Raw genomic sequence first — 17,301 nt, forward strand, 5'->3', positions numbered from 1 at the left:
TTTTCAGTCTATCAGCTTGAGCTCTTGGCCTCACTGCTCAGCTCTCCTGCCCATGTGTCCAGAGGTCCCCCATCTCTTATACCAGAGGGTAACTATTTTTAATCTAGTTGTGCTGAACAATAAGGCTGTTCCACATGTAAACCCACATAGGAGAAACTTATTAAACTTTTTTTTGTTTGTTTTTTGTGGTACACAGGCCTCTCACTGTTGTGGCCTCTCCCATCGCGGAGCACAGGCTCCAGACGCGCAGGCTCAGCGGCCATGGCTCACGGGCCTAGCCGCTCCACAGCATGTGGGATCTTCCCGGACCGGGGCACGAACCCGTGTCCCCTGCATCGGCAGGTGGACTCTCAACCACAGAGCCACCTGGGAAGCCCGAAACTTATTAAACTTTGAACACATTTATTACATTTAATATCCAATACTGAAAAGTCTCAGTCCCATCTCAGTCCACTATTTTACATACAAATGTAAAAGATTTAAAAAAAAATCTTACCTTGCTTAAACCTACCACCAATAGTAGCACTTTTAGAAGATGTCAAATTACTGATCTTTTCACAAGCCAATGAGATGGAAAATCGAGTTTTGTTTTGCCACTCCTTCATGAATGTTTGAAAGAGAGTTTGGTCACTCGCTACGTCAATTATGGCCAAACTTTCTGGACTGCATGAGGCTAGAGTTAACTGCAATCCATCCTGTGATAAATGCGGTGAAAAGCTTGTGTCTCTAGTAGGACTGTCATCTTTGAAACCATTTCTAGTCTCTGGACTTAAATCGCAGTTTTTATTATCTGAAGGTGAGCCAAATGAATAACTTTCACCAAGTTGTAAACCACCACCAATTTTCTTAAGTTTTACAGAAGATGTTCCAAGAAAACTTGGAAATGACAACTTAGAAGCAGATGGTATAGGAGGAATGAGTCCATTATCATCAACTATACAGTTTTCTTTACAAGGCAAGAGGGAGGAGGTTTCACCATGAAGGACATTGTTCTCTAGTGCGTCAATATTGCCTTTTACCACAATATTAGGGGAAAATGGAATTCCTTGCACTTGATTTGTCTCCAAATTTGAAATCATTTCTTGTTTGTCATTTACCTCTGTATTTTTTCCTTTCAAACTGAGAAAGTCTGTAATGGTTAATTTTAGCTTTTCGTCTTCTAGAGGACTGGACACATTATCTAAAATCCTTTGCAGTCCTGGACTTAGATCAAATGATGCCCCTGACCATATGAATGAATTATCTTGCCGTGTCCCAGTTAATTTGGATTTCTGAGACCTTTTATCTTTATCTCCTCCAATTACTTCTCTTTGGGAATAATCATTACCCACAATCACTGGATCACTCAGTTCTAATACTCTAAGACATCCTGCAGCATTATGTTTCTCTTGGACAGGAAATACATCTACATTATCCAAAGCTTCAACCATCTGAGCAGAATCCATTTCTGAAAATACAGTAGATTCATCACTGAAACAAGAAAATGGCTGCTGATTATCTTGATTCTCATTCACATCTGATTTTTTAATTGGGCCCTCTGGTTGTAGACACAGAGAATCAGCAAAATGGACTGAAGTTATTTCAGAAGGAAGGCATTCTTTTGCTTGTACATCAGGTGGTTGTTCTTCTACGAGGTACTCTTCACTTAAACTGTCAAACAGTAAGCTACCACTCAAATTCAAACTTGTTTCAGGAACTGGCAGATATTCTACTTCTATATCAGTAGGAGTTCTCATTTTAGGAACCAGAGGTATAACTGGTTTCATAGCTTCTTGTGTTTGATAACCTTGAAGAAAACTGTTTAATTGGGAGTCAGTAACAGAAAGTTCATTGCCTTTAAAACATGGGTCATTTTCCCCTATTAATATTGGAGAATAAAAAATTGGGCTTTCTGGAGTCAGGTTATCAACCCCATGTGAATCAGTGCTTTGTTTCATAGCATCTACAGTCTTAAGTTTCAAATGATTTGTCATTCCTGGTGAATGTTGTTCACCTGGAAAAGTAATGTGAATCTCTTTCTGAAAGGAGCTTACTGAGCTCTGTTTGTCTAGGCTCTTCTGCATCATTCCTGTTGCCAAGCTGGTATCCTTTGCTCCTTCTTGCTTGGCATTTTCAGGTGCTATCTGTTGAATTATTTTCTCTGACTGAGTATCCAGGTAGAAACTGTCTTCAAAATCACAGAGATCTAAACCTAAGTCAGAAACATGATTATTTTTAGTTCTGTCTGCTGCATAAGCATCTGTTTTTACTTGTACTCTAAGGGTATTTAGAATATTCTCACGCTGGCCTCCTGATTTACCAAATGCCCCACTTAGTAGATGTACTCCACTGGGTATCTCAGTGCTGCTTATGTTTTCTCCTGATACCTGAAGATTACTTGATTTATTTTCCTCAGCATTAAACTTTGTACTTTCACATTTCATAACAACATTTGAGTCCCTATTCATATAACTGCTGTCTGTCTCATAGGGCATTTGTCTTGCTATTGGTTTTTTCAGTTTGGTGTAAGTATTTGTCTGTTTATCAAACTGCTTTTCCAGGTACTGGTTAATTGGATGGGTGTCATGGTGTTTCACATTAACATGCTGGTTTTTTGAATCATTTTGTATCAGCGCTTCATTTTTTTTTTCTGATTCAACAGCTAATCCTCTTCCATTTTCACTAACCACACTAGTGGCTTGATGAGTCACATTTTTCTTCTGGGATCCTGTGATAAAATATTCCACAAGAACGTCATTAGATATTTTATTGTTCCTTGAACAACTTTGCTCTGTTTGTGATGGGAATGATACTTTGCTATATCTTCCCTCAGCACAGAAAGATATGTTTTTAGCAAATGGCTCTAGACTTCTAAATTCCATATTCTTCTCATCTGAAGTAAATGACTCTTCACAATGAATAGGATTAGACAGAGTCTGTTCTTGTAAATTGATTCTACACATCCTAGTGTCTTTCACAGGGCTACTGTCTCTAGATTCTTTTAGATGCTTACTATGTTTCCAAGATTGAGAGGTTGTACTCATCTCTTCTGAACTGAAATTCAAAGCTTCTTTTTTTGTTTTCTCAGACGAGAGAGTCTGAACAACTTTCGTAGTGCTTGCTTTCCCCTCATTCAGAGAGGTTCCTAGCTTTTCTTTATTTATACTCAAAGAAGCCCGTTTTTTTGTTCTGGAAATGGAATGCACCTGACGTTCTTGATGCCCATCCTGAAATTTATAATAAAAGGAATCTGTATGCTCTCTACTTTTATCTAAATCTTGCACTGTATTTGGTAAATGAGTAACAGAAGAATCATTAAATATTGTGTTACATTTCTTCTTTGATGTTAATCTTTTATAAGAACTCTTAGTTTGGGGTATAAATTTGTGTTCTTTTACTTCTGATTCACTGCAGGTCAATGAGTGTGTATCAGAATTTAAAAGTGAATATGGACTCCACTGCACTCCCATTTCAACTAAGTCCTGCTGCAGAATCATTCTGGCTTCTTCTACTATAAGAGTTGCCGCTTCCCTTTCAGTTAAATCTTTTCTGCCAGTCACCCAAATAGTTCGCATATTCCGACGCTCTTCAACTGCTTCCTCTTCCTCATCCACTGCCTTTCGGGTGCTATACAAGAGGTAGAAAATGAAATAAATTAATGCATTGATTCATTCATTAATACAAGTATTTATTAAGCATCAATCTGAGCTTTTCTAGGAACTGAAGAAATAGCACTGAACAAGAGGGAAATGTATCTACTCTCATAGAGCTTACATTATAGTTGGTGAAATCAGAAAGTAAACTAATGTTAAAATGCATTCTGTGTCAACTGGTGATAGATAAGAGCTGTGTAAAAAACTGAAGCACAGTTGTGACCACCTAGAGGGGTGGGAAAGGGAGGATGGGAGGGAGATGCAGGAGGGAGGAGATATGGGGATATATGTATATGTATACCTGATTCACTTTGTTATAAAGCAGAAATTAACACACCATTGTAAAGCAATTATACTCCAACAAAGATGTTAAAAAAAAAAAATGAAGTACCAGAAAGGGATAGGTGGTTCTGCAATTTTTAAACAGCATCGTTAGGGAAGGCCTCACTAAGACAGAGTCTTTAAATGGAAACATGGAGTTTACTGATTGACAGAACTTGAAAGACAGTTCAGAGTAACTACAAGAGCTTCAAAATGAAGAGAGAAAGTTCAGAATTGAGAGATCCAGAGAAGGAGAACCCCATATTTTTCATACAAATTCTGCCCAAGTATCTGGCTGACCTCAAAACTATGTAAGTGTGGAGAGACTCCAAGCAGTTAGGTGAAAGTCTAAACAACTGAACAGAGATTTGAGCTATTGCCTACAACAGGAAAAGTTTGAGCTTAGCCAAGCTGACTGAGAAAATATCAGTGCTCTTCATAGTAAAATAACAGATTCTACACCCTAAAAGGTCAAACATACGTAACTGAAGTACCATGAAGAGAAGATAAACAGGATGAGGCATAAAAATTATGGAAGCTGGGAAACTTCCGTTTCCAACCAAGATAAAATAACAGGGACCAATTTAGCCTCTCACCCAAAACAACTAAAAACTGAGGTTAGGTCATAAAACACATTGCAGTTTCCATTTTGCTCTCTTTTGGGTCACTCACTCTGGGGGAAGCCAACCATCAAGGCAAAAGGGTCTCAAGCAGCTCTATGGAGAAGTTCATGTAAAGAAATGAACACCAACCTGCCAGCATGTGTGTGAGGCATCTTAAAAGCAGATCTAAGTCAGCCCTTCAGATGACTACAGTTCTGGCCAACAACTTAACTACAACCTCCTGAGGAGCTCAAACCAGAACTACAAGGAAAGGTACTCCGAAATTCATGACTTGCAGAAACTTTGAGTTAATATATATTTACTAGTTGCTTTTAAGACACTAAGTTCTTAAGTAATTTCTTCCATAGCAAGAGTTAACTAAAACGCCTAGTGAAACTATTGAACTTCAAAGATATAGAAAATAAATCTCGGGACTTCCTTGGTGGCGCAGTGGTTAAGAATCTACCTGCCAATGCAGGGGACACGGGTTCAAGCCCCGGTCTGGGAAGATCTCACATGCCATGGAGCAACTAAGCCCGTGCACCACAACTACTGAGCCTGTGCTCTAGAGCCCGCAAGCCACAACTACTGAGCCCACGTGCCACAACTACTGAAGCCCACACGCCCTAGAGCCTGTACTCCGCAACAAGAGAAGCCACTGCAATGAGCAGCCCATGCACCCCAATGAAGAGTAGCCCCTGCTCACCACAACTAGAGAAAGCCCACACACAGCAACGAAGACCCAACACAGCCAAAAATAAATAAATAAACAAATAAATGTTAAAAAAAAAAAAAAACAGAAAAGAAAAGAACTCTCAAGGCCTACATATTTGGAAGGGCAAAAGAAACACACTCCCATAAGAATTCTTGAAAACAGCATACAAAGCAAAGAAACAACATTTTCAAAAAACTCAATAAAAGAAAGTATAGACCAAGAATTTCTATCCAGCCAAGGTGTGCTTCAAATATTAAGGTTATGGAAAAACTGTCTGAAACATACAAGAACTTGAAGAATTCTATATTATATAAGCCCTCCTCAAGGAACCTAAAGCTACTAGAGGATAAGTTTCATCCACTCAAGAGAGGAAGTAATACTTCAGCAATAAGAACGATGGTAAGAATCTGAATAACTAAAAATGTAGATTATATTAGTTTTCCATCCCTACCCCCCACAAGGGTGGAGGCAAAGGTGGAAAATTAATGTATGCAAGTTTTATATTGAGATAAAGTAGAAATAATGCACTTTGAAAAAGGGAGAGGGAAAAAGAAAGTTAAAGTAAGCTCTATGTCAGTGACTGTTGTTCTGGCAATAGGTAGGAATTACAGGATACAATTAAAATCTTGACAAACCAGATAATAAAAAGTACAAAATCACCCATTAAAACAAAAATATACACCTTTCTAAATTTAAAAACAAAATACCAAAGAATACCCTTGGGTGGAGAAAGAAACAGCAAATATCACATAATACAAATAATTATAAAATAATTTGAGAGAATTGAAACCAAACATGTTATTCATATTGATAAATGTGAATGGGATTAAATCATCTATTAAAAAGATCTTCAATTTGTTTCAGAAAGCAAAACCAACTACAACTCAGTGTGGTACAAAAAAAATATCTAAAACAAAGTAATTCAAAAAGGCTAAAAATAAAGGGATGGGCAAAGGAATTCCCAGGCAAAGAGAAACAAGAAGAAAGCAGTGAAGGATATTCCAAGAAGGGTATAATTTAATGCTCAAAACCAAAAGCACAACAAAGATAACTATCAATCAGTCATATTTACTATGAACATTTATTTACACTCTAAATAACAAGTAACCACATTTGTGAAGCAAACACTATAAGAGATACAAGGAGACAAAGAGAGAAGTGTACTAACAATTAGTAGACTTTAATAAACCATTCTTATTAAAAGACAGATGAAGTACTGGAAGGGGGGAATAAATAGGAATGAATAAGACTTAATTAACATAATCAAAAAGGTAGATTTTTTGAAAATATCTCATTTTACTTTTATAATAGAGAATACAACTATCTAGTTTGTATTGATCATATATTAGGAAACAAAGAAATTGTCAGTGAATTCCATAAAGTAGAAATGTTATAAACAACATGCTTATATTGCAATGCAATAAAACTAAAAATTATTAACAACAGCAACAAAAAAGAACTTCTACCCAGGCAAAAAAGGGAAAACATGCAAATCCATCATAATTCCTAAAAAAATATAATGAAAGCCCTAAATATCAGAATCTACGGTTACATTTAAAATAAGAGACCACAGGAAAATTCACAGTACTAAATTCATAGTATTAAAATAAAAACACACAGTATTTTATTAATAAAAATATGAATGTCAACAAATTAAACTCCTAGTTCAACAAAAAGAACTAGAAGAAGTATGACAAAGTAAAACAAAAGAAAGCAGTAGGAAGTAGTAATAAAATTCAAAAAATAGGATTTAATGAGGTAGATTTTTTTAATAGACCTAACTAGTAAAACAAAATACTTGATTTTTTAAAATTTACAAAATAGACCACTAGTTAATCTGATCAAGAAGAAAACAAAAAGTAGAAATTTACAAAATAATAAATCAAAAAAAGAGGCATAGCCAATGAAATAGAAGAAATATTTAAAATTCCTAACAGACTAATTTACAGATCGTTATGAAAATATATTTGAAAATCCAGATGAAATAGATAATTTCGTTGGGAAAGAAAGGCTACCAAAATTGACTCCACTAGACATAGAAAGCTTAAAGAGATTAAGTTCCGAAAAAATAAAATAGAGAAGGTGATCAGAGAATTAACCCCATAAAAAGGCACCATCCAAGACTGTTTCATAGGGTAATCATATCAAACCTTTAACCAGTCCCAAAGTACTGAAAATAAGGGAAAATCTTCCTTTTTGTTTTTCATGAAGAAAGTCTGGTATCAAAACTTGAGTAAAGATAGTGCAAAACACACATATAAACATACATACAAAAACTGTACACTAATATTATTTATGGATAATAATGCAAAAGTATACTATATTAAATGTTAGCAGATAGAATCCAACATCATGTAAAAAAATAATATAACACGACCAAGTGAAATTTATTCTGGAACATAAAACTGATTCAATAGTAGGAAATCTATTAATATAACATGCTAAGAGATGTAAAGGGGGAGAAACCTATGACTATCTCCATAGATACTGAAAAAGCCTTTAACAAAATTTAATACCCATTCCTGATAAAAAATATACGAGAAAATTGCAATTAATGGACATTTTCTTAAAATGATTACACACACACACACACACACACACACCATATTCCTGAAGTCAGTATCTTACTAGGGTAGCAGAGGCATTTCCACTAGAATCACAAACAAAGCAAAAATGTCCACTATCTCTATTACTACTGTCTACTACCACTACCTATTAGAGCTATTAGCTAATTCAATTAGACCAAATAAATCAGTTAGATGCACAAGAATTGTTAGGGAAGCAGTAAAATAACTCTGTTTGCAAATGATATGACAATATACCTGGAAAATCCTTGAGAATCAATGATAAAAGTAATTTAAACAAAAGTATTCTGAAAATAGCACGATAAAAAAATATAAAACTCAATAGCCTTTACATATTCAAATAATAACCATGTAGAAGACAGAAGAGAGCCACTAACTAAAAACAGGATAATGATTAAACAAGAATAAATTTAACAAGAAGTGTACAAAATTTGTATGAGGAAAACTAAAACTCCTGAAAACCTGTATGAGGAAAATATTTTAAAACTGCTGAAAAATCAAAAAGACTAGATCCAATGCAAAGATATTACCTATCCTTGGATAGGTTCACTCAACATTATGAAGATTTCAGTTCTATTAAATTTCAATCGAATTCTAATACAATATCAAAAAGCACTTTAAGTTTCATATGGGCAAACATGCAAGAATAGCCAAGAAAATACTGAAAAACCGTAAGGTAGAATTTACCCTACTAGACATTAAAACACACTATAAAGCCCTTATAATTAAAAGCATAGGGCCTCCCTGGTGGCGCAGGTGGTTGAGAGTCCGCCTGCCGATGCAGGGGATACGGGTTCGTGCCCCGGTCTGGGAGGATCCCATGTGCCGCGGAGCGGCTGGGCCCGTGAGCCATGGCCGCTGAGCCTGCGCGTCCGGAGCCTGCGCGTCCGGAGCCTGTGCTCCGCAACGGGGGAGGCCACAACAGTGAGAGGCCCGCATACCGCAAAAAAAAAAAAAAAAAAAAAAAAAGCATAGTACTGGCTCATTAACTGACAGAAAGAATAGCAAATAGAATAGAAAGTCCAGAAATAGACTTAATTACATATGGATATTTAATATATGATGGTGGCATCTCAAATCACTGGGACAAAGATAAACATTTTTATAAATGGGAACCATTGAGAAATAAAACTGGATCCAGACTTAACACCATACACAAAATTAAATTCTAAATGCATCAGGCATCCAAATGCAAACTTACAAATACTAGAAGAAAACGTGTGAATTCCTCTTTAATCTCAATATACGAAAAACTTTTCTAACTATGACAATTTAGAAGCAAAAAAAAAAAGATTGCTAAAAAATAAATGAAAAGAAAAATAAAAATTCTGCATGGTGAAAACAATGCAATAAAGTCAAAAGACAATTGATAAGTTTTTGAGAAAAATATATGAAATATACATGTGAAACAAATGGCTAAGAACCCTAATCAGTTTTAAAAAGAAAAGATTCTAAGACTCTTTAAAAAGGAGAGGGTAAAAACCAAAACCTAGTAGAAACATAAGGAAAAGACATAACCAGATAATTTACAAAGATATATTTCTTTAAAGAATCCTGAAAATAAGAAAAAATATTCACCATCACGCACATTTAGAGAAATGCAGGTTAAAACCATACTGAGATACAACTTCTCATCTATCCGACTAGTAAAAATGAAAACCTTTTTGTCAAAGAGAAAAACCAGAGGCTCCAAATGGCATCACTTGTGCTAAAGCCCATGATACCAAGCCTAGATTTAAAACATAACCTAAATACAATTTAAAACTTCATCAGAAGTGTAATCTTTTTTTTTTTTGAAATATAGTTGATCTACAATAAGAGCTGTATTTTTTTTTTTTGGTTTAAAGACAAGCTTGTAAGGATTGGCTACTCCAAAGTCCTAAGGAATATACCTAACTCAAATGCTTTTCAAGATCAAGTTATCCAAGATAATCTTTAGGAAGTAAAAGCTAGTTTAAGTTTGTTGCTTTAATTAAAACAGACATGTCTTAATAGTTGTCAGCATTAATTATAATATTTTTATTCTACCTAAGCTAACAAATTTGTCAGCAAGAAAAATAACTTGGTACGATGAAATTTTCATTAGTAACCTAAATATAATTGTTTAGAGCAAGTAAGTTAAATAGATAAAAGTAGAATAAAAAGATTTTCTAGATGAACTTTTGAAATAAGTTTTCCAAGTCTTTAGCCTGAAACCCTAAAGTTTTGCTAAGCTTAGGTTAAGTAATGGAAATTTATTGAACATTTAGATCATTCCAAATAAGATAAAATAGGTGAAAGATTAATTACTGAACATAGCTTTATCTACTTTGGGCTTTCTATTGTTTAAAAACTAGAGATAAAATTTGGGATTATTAGTAAGCATGTTTGGTGCTGCCAACTATTGGCACTTGCCATCTACCTCTACAAGGATTAAATCATGAGCTGCTGCAGCTGCTGACCTTCAACAACCCCTGAAAGGAGTTCAGGGTGGAGATCAGGAATGAGGCACTTCGTGCTCTGGGAAAAACTGGCAGAACAGGTCTTCAGATAGATATTTTCAGGAGATTTTATGAGTCCAATTCTTACATTCCTCATATCTAGAAAAGCACTAAAATCATTAACAGTGACACCTGCTCCTCGTGACTAGCAGCAAGCCTCTGCCAAAATGTGTGCTTGGCTGCCCGTACCCCCTTTCACTAAAGTCATATAACACTGACCTTCCCCACTGACCTTCCCCGCTACCTCTTTGGAGCGACTTCTCAGAGCTACCTGAAATGCTGTCTCCTGGGCTATAGTTCTCATTTTGCCCCAAATAAAACTTAAATCACAACTCTCACATTGTGCTTTTTTTTTTTTCAGTCAACAGTGCCATGCTAAGAAAGTTTCTATGAGAAAGCCCATGTTTCTAGAAGTTACAAAGAGTACTTATAATTTTGCCAAGCTTTGGAATGCTAGTGTAAGAGTCCACAACTGTTTAGTTCCTAAATTTTAGCCAGAAATTAAGGTTTTCAAAAGATTAAAAATTCTAATATATGTAATTAAAGAAACAACAAAGGAAACATCTCCATATGCAAGGAAAGCACAATGTGTTTTTGGCTAGAAAAGGCATGAGGGACTTCCCTGGTGGCACACTGGTTAAAAATCTGCCTGCTAATGCAGGGGACACAGGTTCGAGCCCTGGTCCAGGAAGACCCCACATGCCACGGAGCAACTAAGCCCATGTGCCACAACTACTGAGCCTGTGCTCAAGAGCCCACAAGCCACAACTACTGAAGCCCGCAGGCCTAGAGCCGGTGTTCTGCAACCAGAGAAGCCACCGCAATGAGAAGCCTGCACACCACAACTAGAGAAAGCCCACATGCAGCAACGAAGACCCAACGCAGCCAAAAAAATAATAAATAATTAATTAATTTTTTTAAAAAACAAAGAAAAGGCATGAGGAATAAAGATGCATTTTGTTAAGGGAAATGAGAGTAATTCTGTCTGAACTAGAGCTTCTGGTTATAAAGGGTAAACTAAAGGCATACAAAAATCTTTTCTCTCTTCACTGAAGAGAGAAAAGATTTTACCTTGTGTAATCAAGCTGGCTAAAACTGAATTATTATAAGCATTTTAAAAATTAAGTTTTAATATCAATAGTGTACTTATATAAAACTAGAACTTAATTTTCCTTCATCTGCTAAATAGACAATCGAGTATTGTTTCATATGGACCTGTGATCTTAGTTAGTCAAGTGTCCAAAGCATTTTATATCTTTGACAAACTTCCCCAAATCAAATTCTGAATGAAGTCTTTTGACCACAAACTAACTCTGTAATTATTCAGAGGCCCCTGGAACATTTCAAAAGATGTTAGGCTTATTTGATATGTTAAGTTACATGGGAAGCGTTACCAAACAAGAAGTAACATTAAGCCTTCTTTATGTTGTACTTGATCAGGTGTATGTGTTCTAGAAATTGTGTGAAATTCCTAGAAACTTGATATATCCTGGTATAATCCTAACTTATAATTCTAGTCATTTTCTTAAAATGGTGTATGACATCCTCTGGGACCCCAATCAGAAATGGGTAACAAGCAAACAATCCTTCTACTGCTATTCACTTACTTTCCGAAATTACTCATCAAAATTGAGGCTCACACTAAAAATACTGAACCTGAGTAACAGGGAAATGACCTAGCTGACTTTCATGTAAAGGCAACAGAATCTATATAAAGATTGTGGCAAGTGTTGATGAGATTCATTCTACTTCTCCAAAAATGACCCGCTTACTGCCAGACCTGATGTCCTTATAACAGACGACAGTCTGCTCCTGAATCAGAGAAACTAAGATGGGTAAACAATGGCTGTAAATTAAACACAGTGGAGCTGTGGGAAAACCAAGATGGCCTCATGGTTCTTCCTGGCTCCCTGACAAATCTCATTTTTCTGTTTTCCCATTCCTTCACCCACCACAGTATATGTAAGAACAACTATTTGTGTCCCTAAAGGCCTCAGGCTTCCTCCCTCTGGGCCCTTGAAAAACTGTATTCAAGCAGAAAAAGTATTAATTACATAGGACTACATGACCTGAGGAGGACACTCTAATGTTTTTGTTTTTCCAGATTTAAGGAGACCTTTTCTTAAGCTATCTATGACTTAACAACAATTTGGTAAAGTATACCTTTGTGAACAAAGGAAACTTTTTCTCCCCACCTGATCCCTCCAGAATTCAGGAACTCTCAGTGAATATTCTTACTCTCTTAACAATTTATTTGCTTGCATAAGTTCAATAACAATCTGTTCTCCTTGTAATAGGATACACTTAGAAACACTGGCTATATTACCAAGGCTTTGACTGGAATGTCATATTTGAGAAAGGTGTGCACAGACTCAGATATGACCAGATAGCTTCAAAGAACTGCTTCAAAAAAAATCGACCTGGTACCTTGCTTACAAGGTTTCAGCAAAGCAGTCTTAAAATAGGACTTATATGGTCAACCATTATTCTTGCTGTACTTATATAAATAATCAGGCCAAGTTTAATGCAAACAAATTAGTTTTACTATGATTATCTTTGGTTAAAAAAAAACAGGGGTAATTAAAGAGAGAAAAATTATCTTTGCACCTTTGTAGATAGTATTAGATTCTAGTCCTGTTAATTGTCTTTGAGGTTTTATTACAAACCTGTAAACTGGACTGGATCCTGAATTCTTCTAGTGTCCTTAAATATCTGGCTACAACTCACCAAACTACTATTTCCAATTTTCTCCCACCCTTCTGATTTGACATCACTAAGAACAAAGGCATCCTTTGAGCCCTGTCAGAAGGGAGCTTACCAAGTGCTCCTGACCACTGACACTGATGCAAAACTATAGAAAGTACTGAGCCTCGGGTACATGTCTCACAGCTAAGGAGGACCACCTGACATCTGGTCCTACACAACACTGGAGACCCCTGAATCAAAATGATGAGTAAGAAAAGTCACTGATATCGATGTCTACTGCTTTCGCCGAAGACACCAGATTCAAGTCTTCTTGCCTTAGTTAAACATGAAACCCTTTCTCCTTTTCTTTCTTAATTTCACTCTGGCATTGGCCTGGAAAGATAACACCCTCATCTGTATCTCCCAGGCCATTACTAAGAAGGGATAACCTCCAGTATTTAGGATAACTCTATTTTAGGATGGGAGATTCTCTTTCCACATGCACTAAAAACCTGACTGACTCCTGGCTTGAACAGGTAAATGCAGCAGTCCCTGTGAATAAATCTTTTATCCGTATTCTTTAACAGGAATGGTTTGCATCCCGACAGGTCTTGTCTTTGTCTGTGGTGGTTATCATTCTCCTTGGGCCTATGAATGACCATATGGCTGGCACACAACTGTACCAGGCGTCTTAGGTTATCTAACTGTGCCCCTAACTGTTCTAGAAAAGGCCTAACAGGAGGATTCATGATTCAAGAACTGCTTCCTTTGGCAGGGCCTACTTCCTTGATTAGGAGTTAAAACAAAGAATAATATAATCAGGAACCTTTCCTCAACTCTTAGAGAACATTGCAGATTCCATTGCTAGGGCACCAGTTGCCCAACAAAAATACTTAGACTCTCTGGCCATAGTTGCTCTTGATAATAAGATAGCCCTTGATAATCTTTTAGCTGAGCAGGGAAGTGTCTGTGCTATGACCAATACCATCTGTTGTACCTGGATTGACACTTCTGGTGAAGTTGAAACTTAATTATGTAAGATCACTGAGTAAGCCACTTGGCTTAAAAGGGTGACTCCTTCAACAGTGTCTTTGACTGGTTTGGGTCTTGGGGACTATGGCTCTGAAGCACACTCCACATAGTGGGAGTTATCCTATTTATAGTTATCATAAACATCAGCACATTGGATCCTCTCAAAAGTTTTAAATGCATGTTCACAGCCACTGACCAGCAGAGAAATATCTCCCTAAGAGTGGAACATCAGAAAAGAAACGAGGAGAACGGCCACCTTAAAAATTGTGAACCTGTAACAGGGAAGAACAAAATCTGACTCCATGTTGGATCTGTTTCTTTTACTTTAAGCTTTGCTTCCCGTTGCTTTTGTGACTATAATCACTAAAAGGATGCTCTTTATAGCTAAAAGCATACATAATGGCCTCCCTTGGGGAACCCTGCCCCTCTGCCTCAATGTTAATCCAAAGTGCCTTCGTTCAGCTCACAGGGAAACACACTGCCCCTGCCCACCCATGAATGGCTGCAAGAAAGAAGAAATTAACACATCCCCTCTGAGAGGCTGGCCAAACCAGAAGATATTTTGCAAGACTTAGAGCCTTTTTACTTTACTTCCTCACTTCCTCCCCCTCTCTGTTCTATAAAAGAAACTAGCATCCAGACCCAGAGAAGATGGTACTCTAGGACTCTAGTCTGCCATCTTCTCGGATGCCCAGCTTTCCAAATAAAGTCGCTATTCCTTGCCTCAACACCTCGTCTCCTGATTTATTGGTCTGTTTTGCAGCAGAACAAGCTTGAACTCGGTAACAAACCTGAAGTCATTGCCTGTGAATATCATAGGAGTTCATCAAAGACGTCATGACCTATGGATATCACAACAAAGATCAACAAAGCTGCAGAGCAGTAGTTGAGAGCAAAGCTAATGCCTTAAATTTTGATCACATCTCTCAGGCTGAGAGTATGATGAAAAGGAAGGAATTGTTAAAGAGAAAAGCCACAGGCCCCAAATGGCTAAAGCCCATGATACCAAACCTAGATTTAATACCTAACCTAACTGCAGTTTTGACCTTCACCAGAAATGTAATCTTAATCAACCAGTCTAGAATTTCCTGGTCAGCACCAAGAGGTAATCTGTCCATCCTCCCTCCCCACCCCCCGCACCCCCACCCACCCCCAAGATACAATCTGCATGATAAAACCCCCTTGCCTTTCCCTTTTACCCCCCAAAAGCTGCCCTGATATAAAAATAATCCTTTCTTTTATTTTGCTAATAGCTCCTTTGCCCTATCCTTCTTCCTATAAAAACTTTCCATCTTTTAGTAAAACCCCTTCTAGTTCCTAGATTGGATGCTGCAACTCATGAATCGCCTAATAAAGCTAGTTGGATCTTCAAATTTACGCAGCTGAATTTTGTTTTTTAACAACATCTAACAACAGATTCTACTGGTGAGCTGAGGGGTAATAGACTAGTGAGAGTGCAACTTGGCTAGACCCTTCTGCAGAGCAATTTGGAATCTAATAAATCTATATATATGCACTTACCTTCTGAAATCTCATGTCTAGGAATTTACTCTGAAGAAACATCACCAGCAATATGAAAATACATATGCACAAGGTAATTCATTACAGATTGTTGGTAATGGCAAGCTATTTGAGACAATCTGAATGTTGGATGGGTTTTCTGGCTTTTACATACCGGGCACTGAAAGGGTGGCCAGTCTCCAAATACATCAGTTTCTATTCAGAAAATTAACATTAATACAATACTGTATCTAACCTACACACCTTACTCAAAATTTACCAATTGTTCCAAGTATGTCCTTTTTCTAATCCAATCTAGAGTAAGGTGGTACATTTAGTTGTCACGTCTCTTTAGCCTGCTTTAATTCAAATCAGCTCCTCAGTCTTTGTTTCCGTGACCTTGATATTTTTGAAAAGTACTGGCCAATTATTTTGTAGAATGTCTCTCAAATTAGGTTTGTCTGATGTTTCTCTACAGTTAAATTCACATTAGACATTTTTGATAAAAATATTCCAGGAGTAATGTTGTGTCGTTCTCAGTATGTCACACGGGGAGGCAGATAATATTGATTTCTCATATTACTCTGTTTCGTTAATTTTGATCAGTGAAGGTTCTGGGCTTTCAGAAGAATCACAGTCATGGCAATAATGGCCTTAGAATCACACAGAAGAGATTCCAAAATGTGTTTACAAATTTTTTCCAATTAAATTTTTTAAAATGTGTACTGACCTCAGATGACTCCCTGGAAGGGTTAAGTATGATATGTGGTATGCTGTTACCACAGAGATACTCCCACATCTGAATTTTTTCACCTCAGGTCTTTTATTACATATTTCTAAGAAAGTATGAATATATCCAAAGATTCTGTGAAAATCACAGGCTCCAGAGGAGATCAACACCTTTATAAGTAGGTTTTAAAGCATACTCTATGTAGGTTTCAGCCAGAGGCACACCCTAAAGTGACAAAATCGCCCACCAATGGATCTTCCAATCTGGGGTCACAGGGGATGACCCTGCCCCCACAGCTCCACATTCTCTGCTTGGGTGGCATATGCCTAAGACTCCAAGCAATTTCATCCTTCAAAATCTAGGTAGAGCTATAGCTATGCTGGCTGTAGTGCATGCTGTACCAGGGCCCACTAGCAGGAATCACACCTGCATTGCTGCCGAAGTACACGGAGTAGAGCCCATGGTGTGAGGTGGCACTGCACAGTGAGGCCCTTTCTTTGACTATGCCCCCATCCCTTCCTACATGTTTCAAGTTACAGAGTGTGTGTCAAGCCAAAGAGGAAAGAAACACTGAACTGGAAATGAGATTAATGCTCTAATTTAGAAAAAATTTTTAAAACCTGAAAATAAAACTGTTAATACTTGAAACTGCCTAAACAGCTACAGAATCTGGCTGAGATTCCATATAACAGTGAGTTCAAAGAATAGTGGTTGAGAAAATAATTAAGCTATTCCTTGAAAATATGCTGAGTCCAGCCCATTCAATGAATTGGTTACACACACACACACACACACACACACACACACACACACACACACATCAAGAAGTCCTCTTCTCATAAACTGTTTTTGAGGGACTAGTGTTCCAAAGAATATTCAAGAAGAGTATATTGTAAAGTTTTCTTGCCTGAAGAAAATCTAAGATGAGCCCTGGATATATACTGAAAACTAAAATCCATCAAAGCAGAAACACTGGTAACTTAACTTTACTCAAACTTTCTAGGAGAGAGTTATGATAC

The 17,301-nt window shown here is 37.0% G+C and overlaps 1 protein-coding gene across 3 annotated transcripts in view; it reads right to left on the reverse strand.

Annotated features, from left to right (window-relative positions):
- Window positions 1–17,301, reverse strand: part of POLQ (DNA polymerase theta) — a 124,324-nt gene that overhangs the window by 48,041 nt on the left and 58,982 nt on the right. For all 3 annotated transcript variants that reach the window (XM_060098984.1, XM_060098983.1, XM_060098986.1), the window contains exon 16: window positions 497–3,606. In XM_060098984.1, the coding sequence (XP_059954967.1) occupies window positions 497–3,606 (3,110 nt within the window). The remainder of the gene's footprint in view (window positions 1–496; window positions 3,607–17,301) is intronic.

This window comes from Mesoplodon densirostris, chromosome 5 (genome assembly GCF_025265405.1).
Source record: "Mesoplodon densirostris isolate mMesDen1 chromosome 5, mMesDen1 primary haplotype, whole genome shotgun sequence".
Classification (NCBI taxonomy): domain Eukaryota; kingdom Metazoa; phylum Chordata; class Mammalia; order Artiodactyla; family Ziphiidae; genus Mesoplodon; species Mesoplodon densirostris.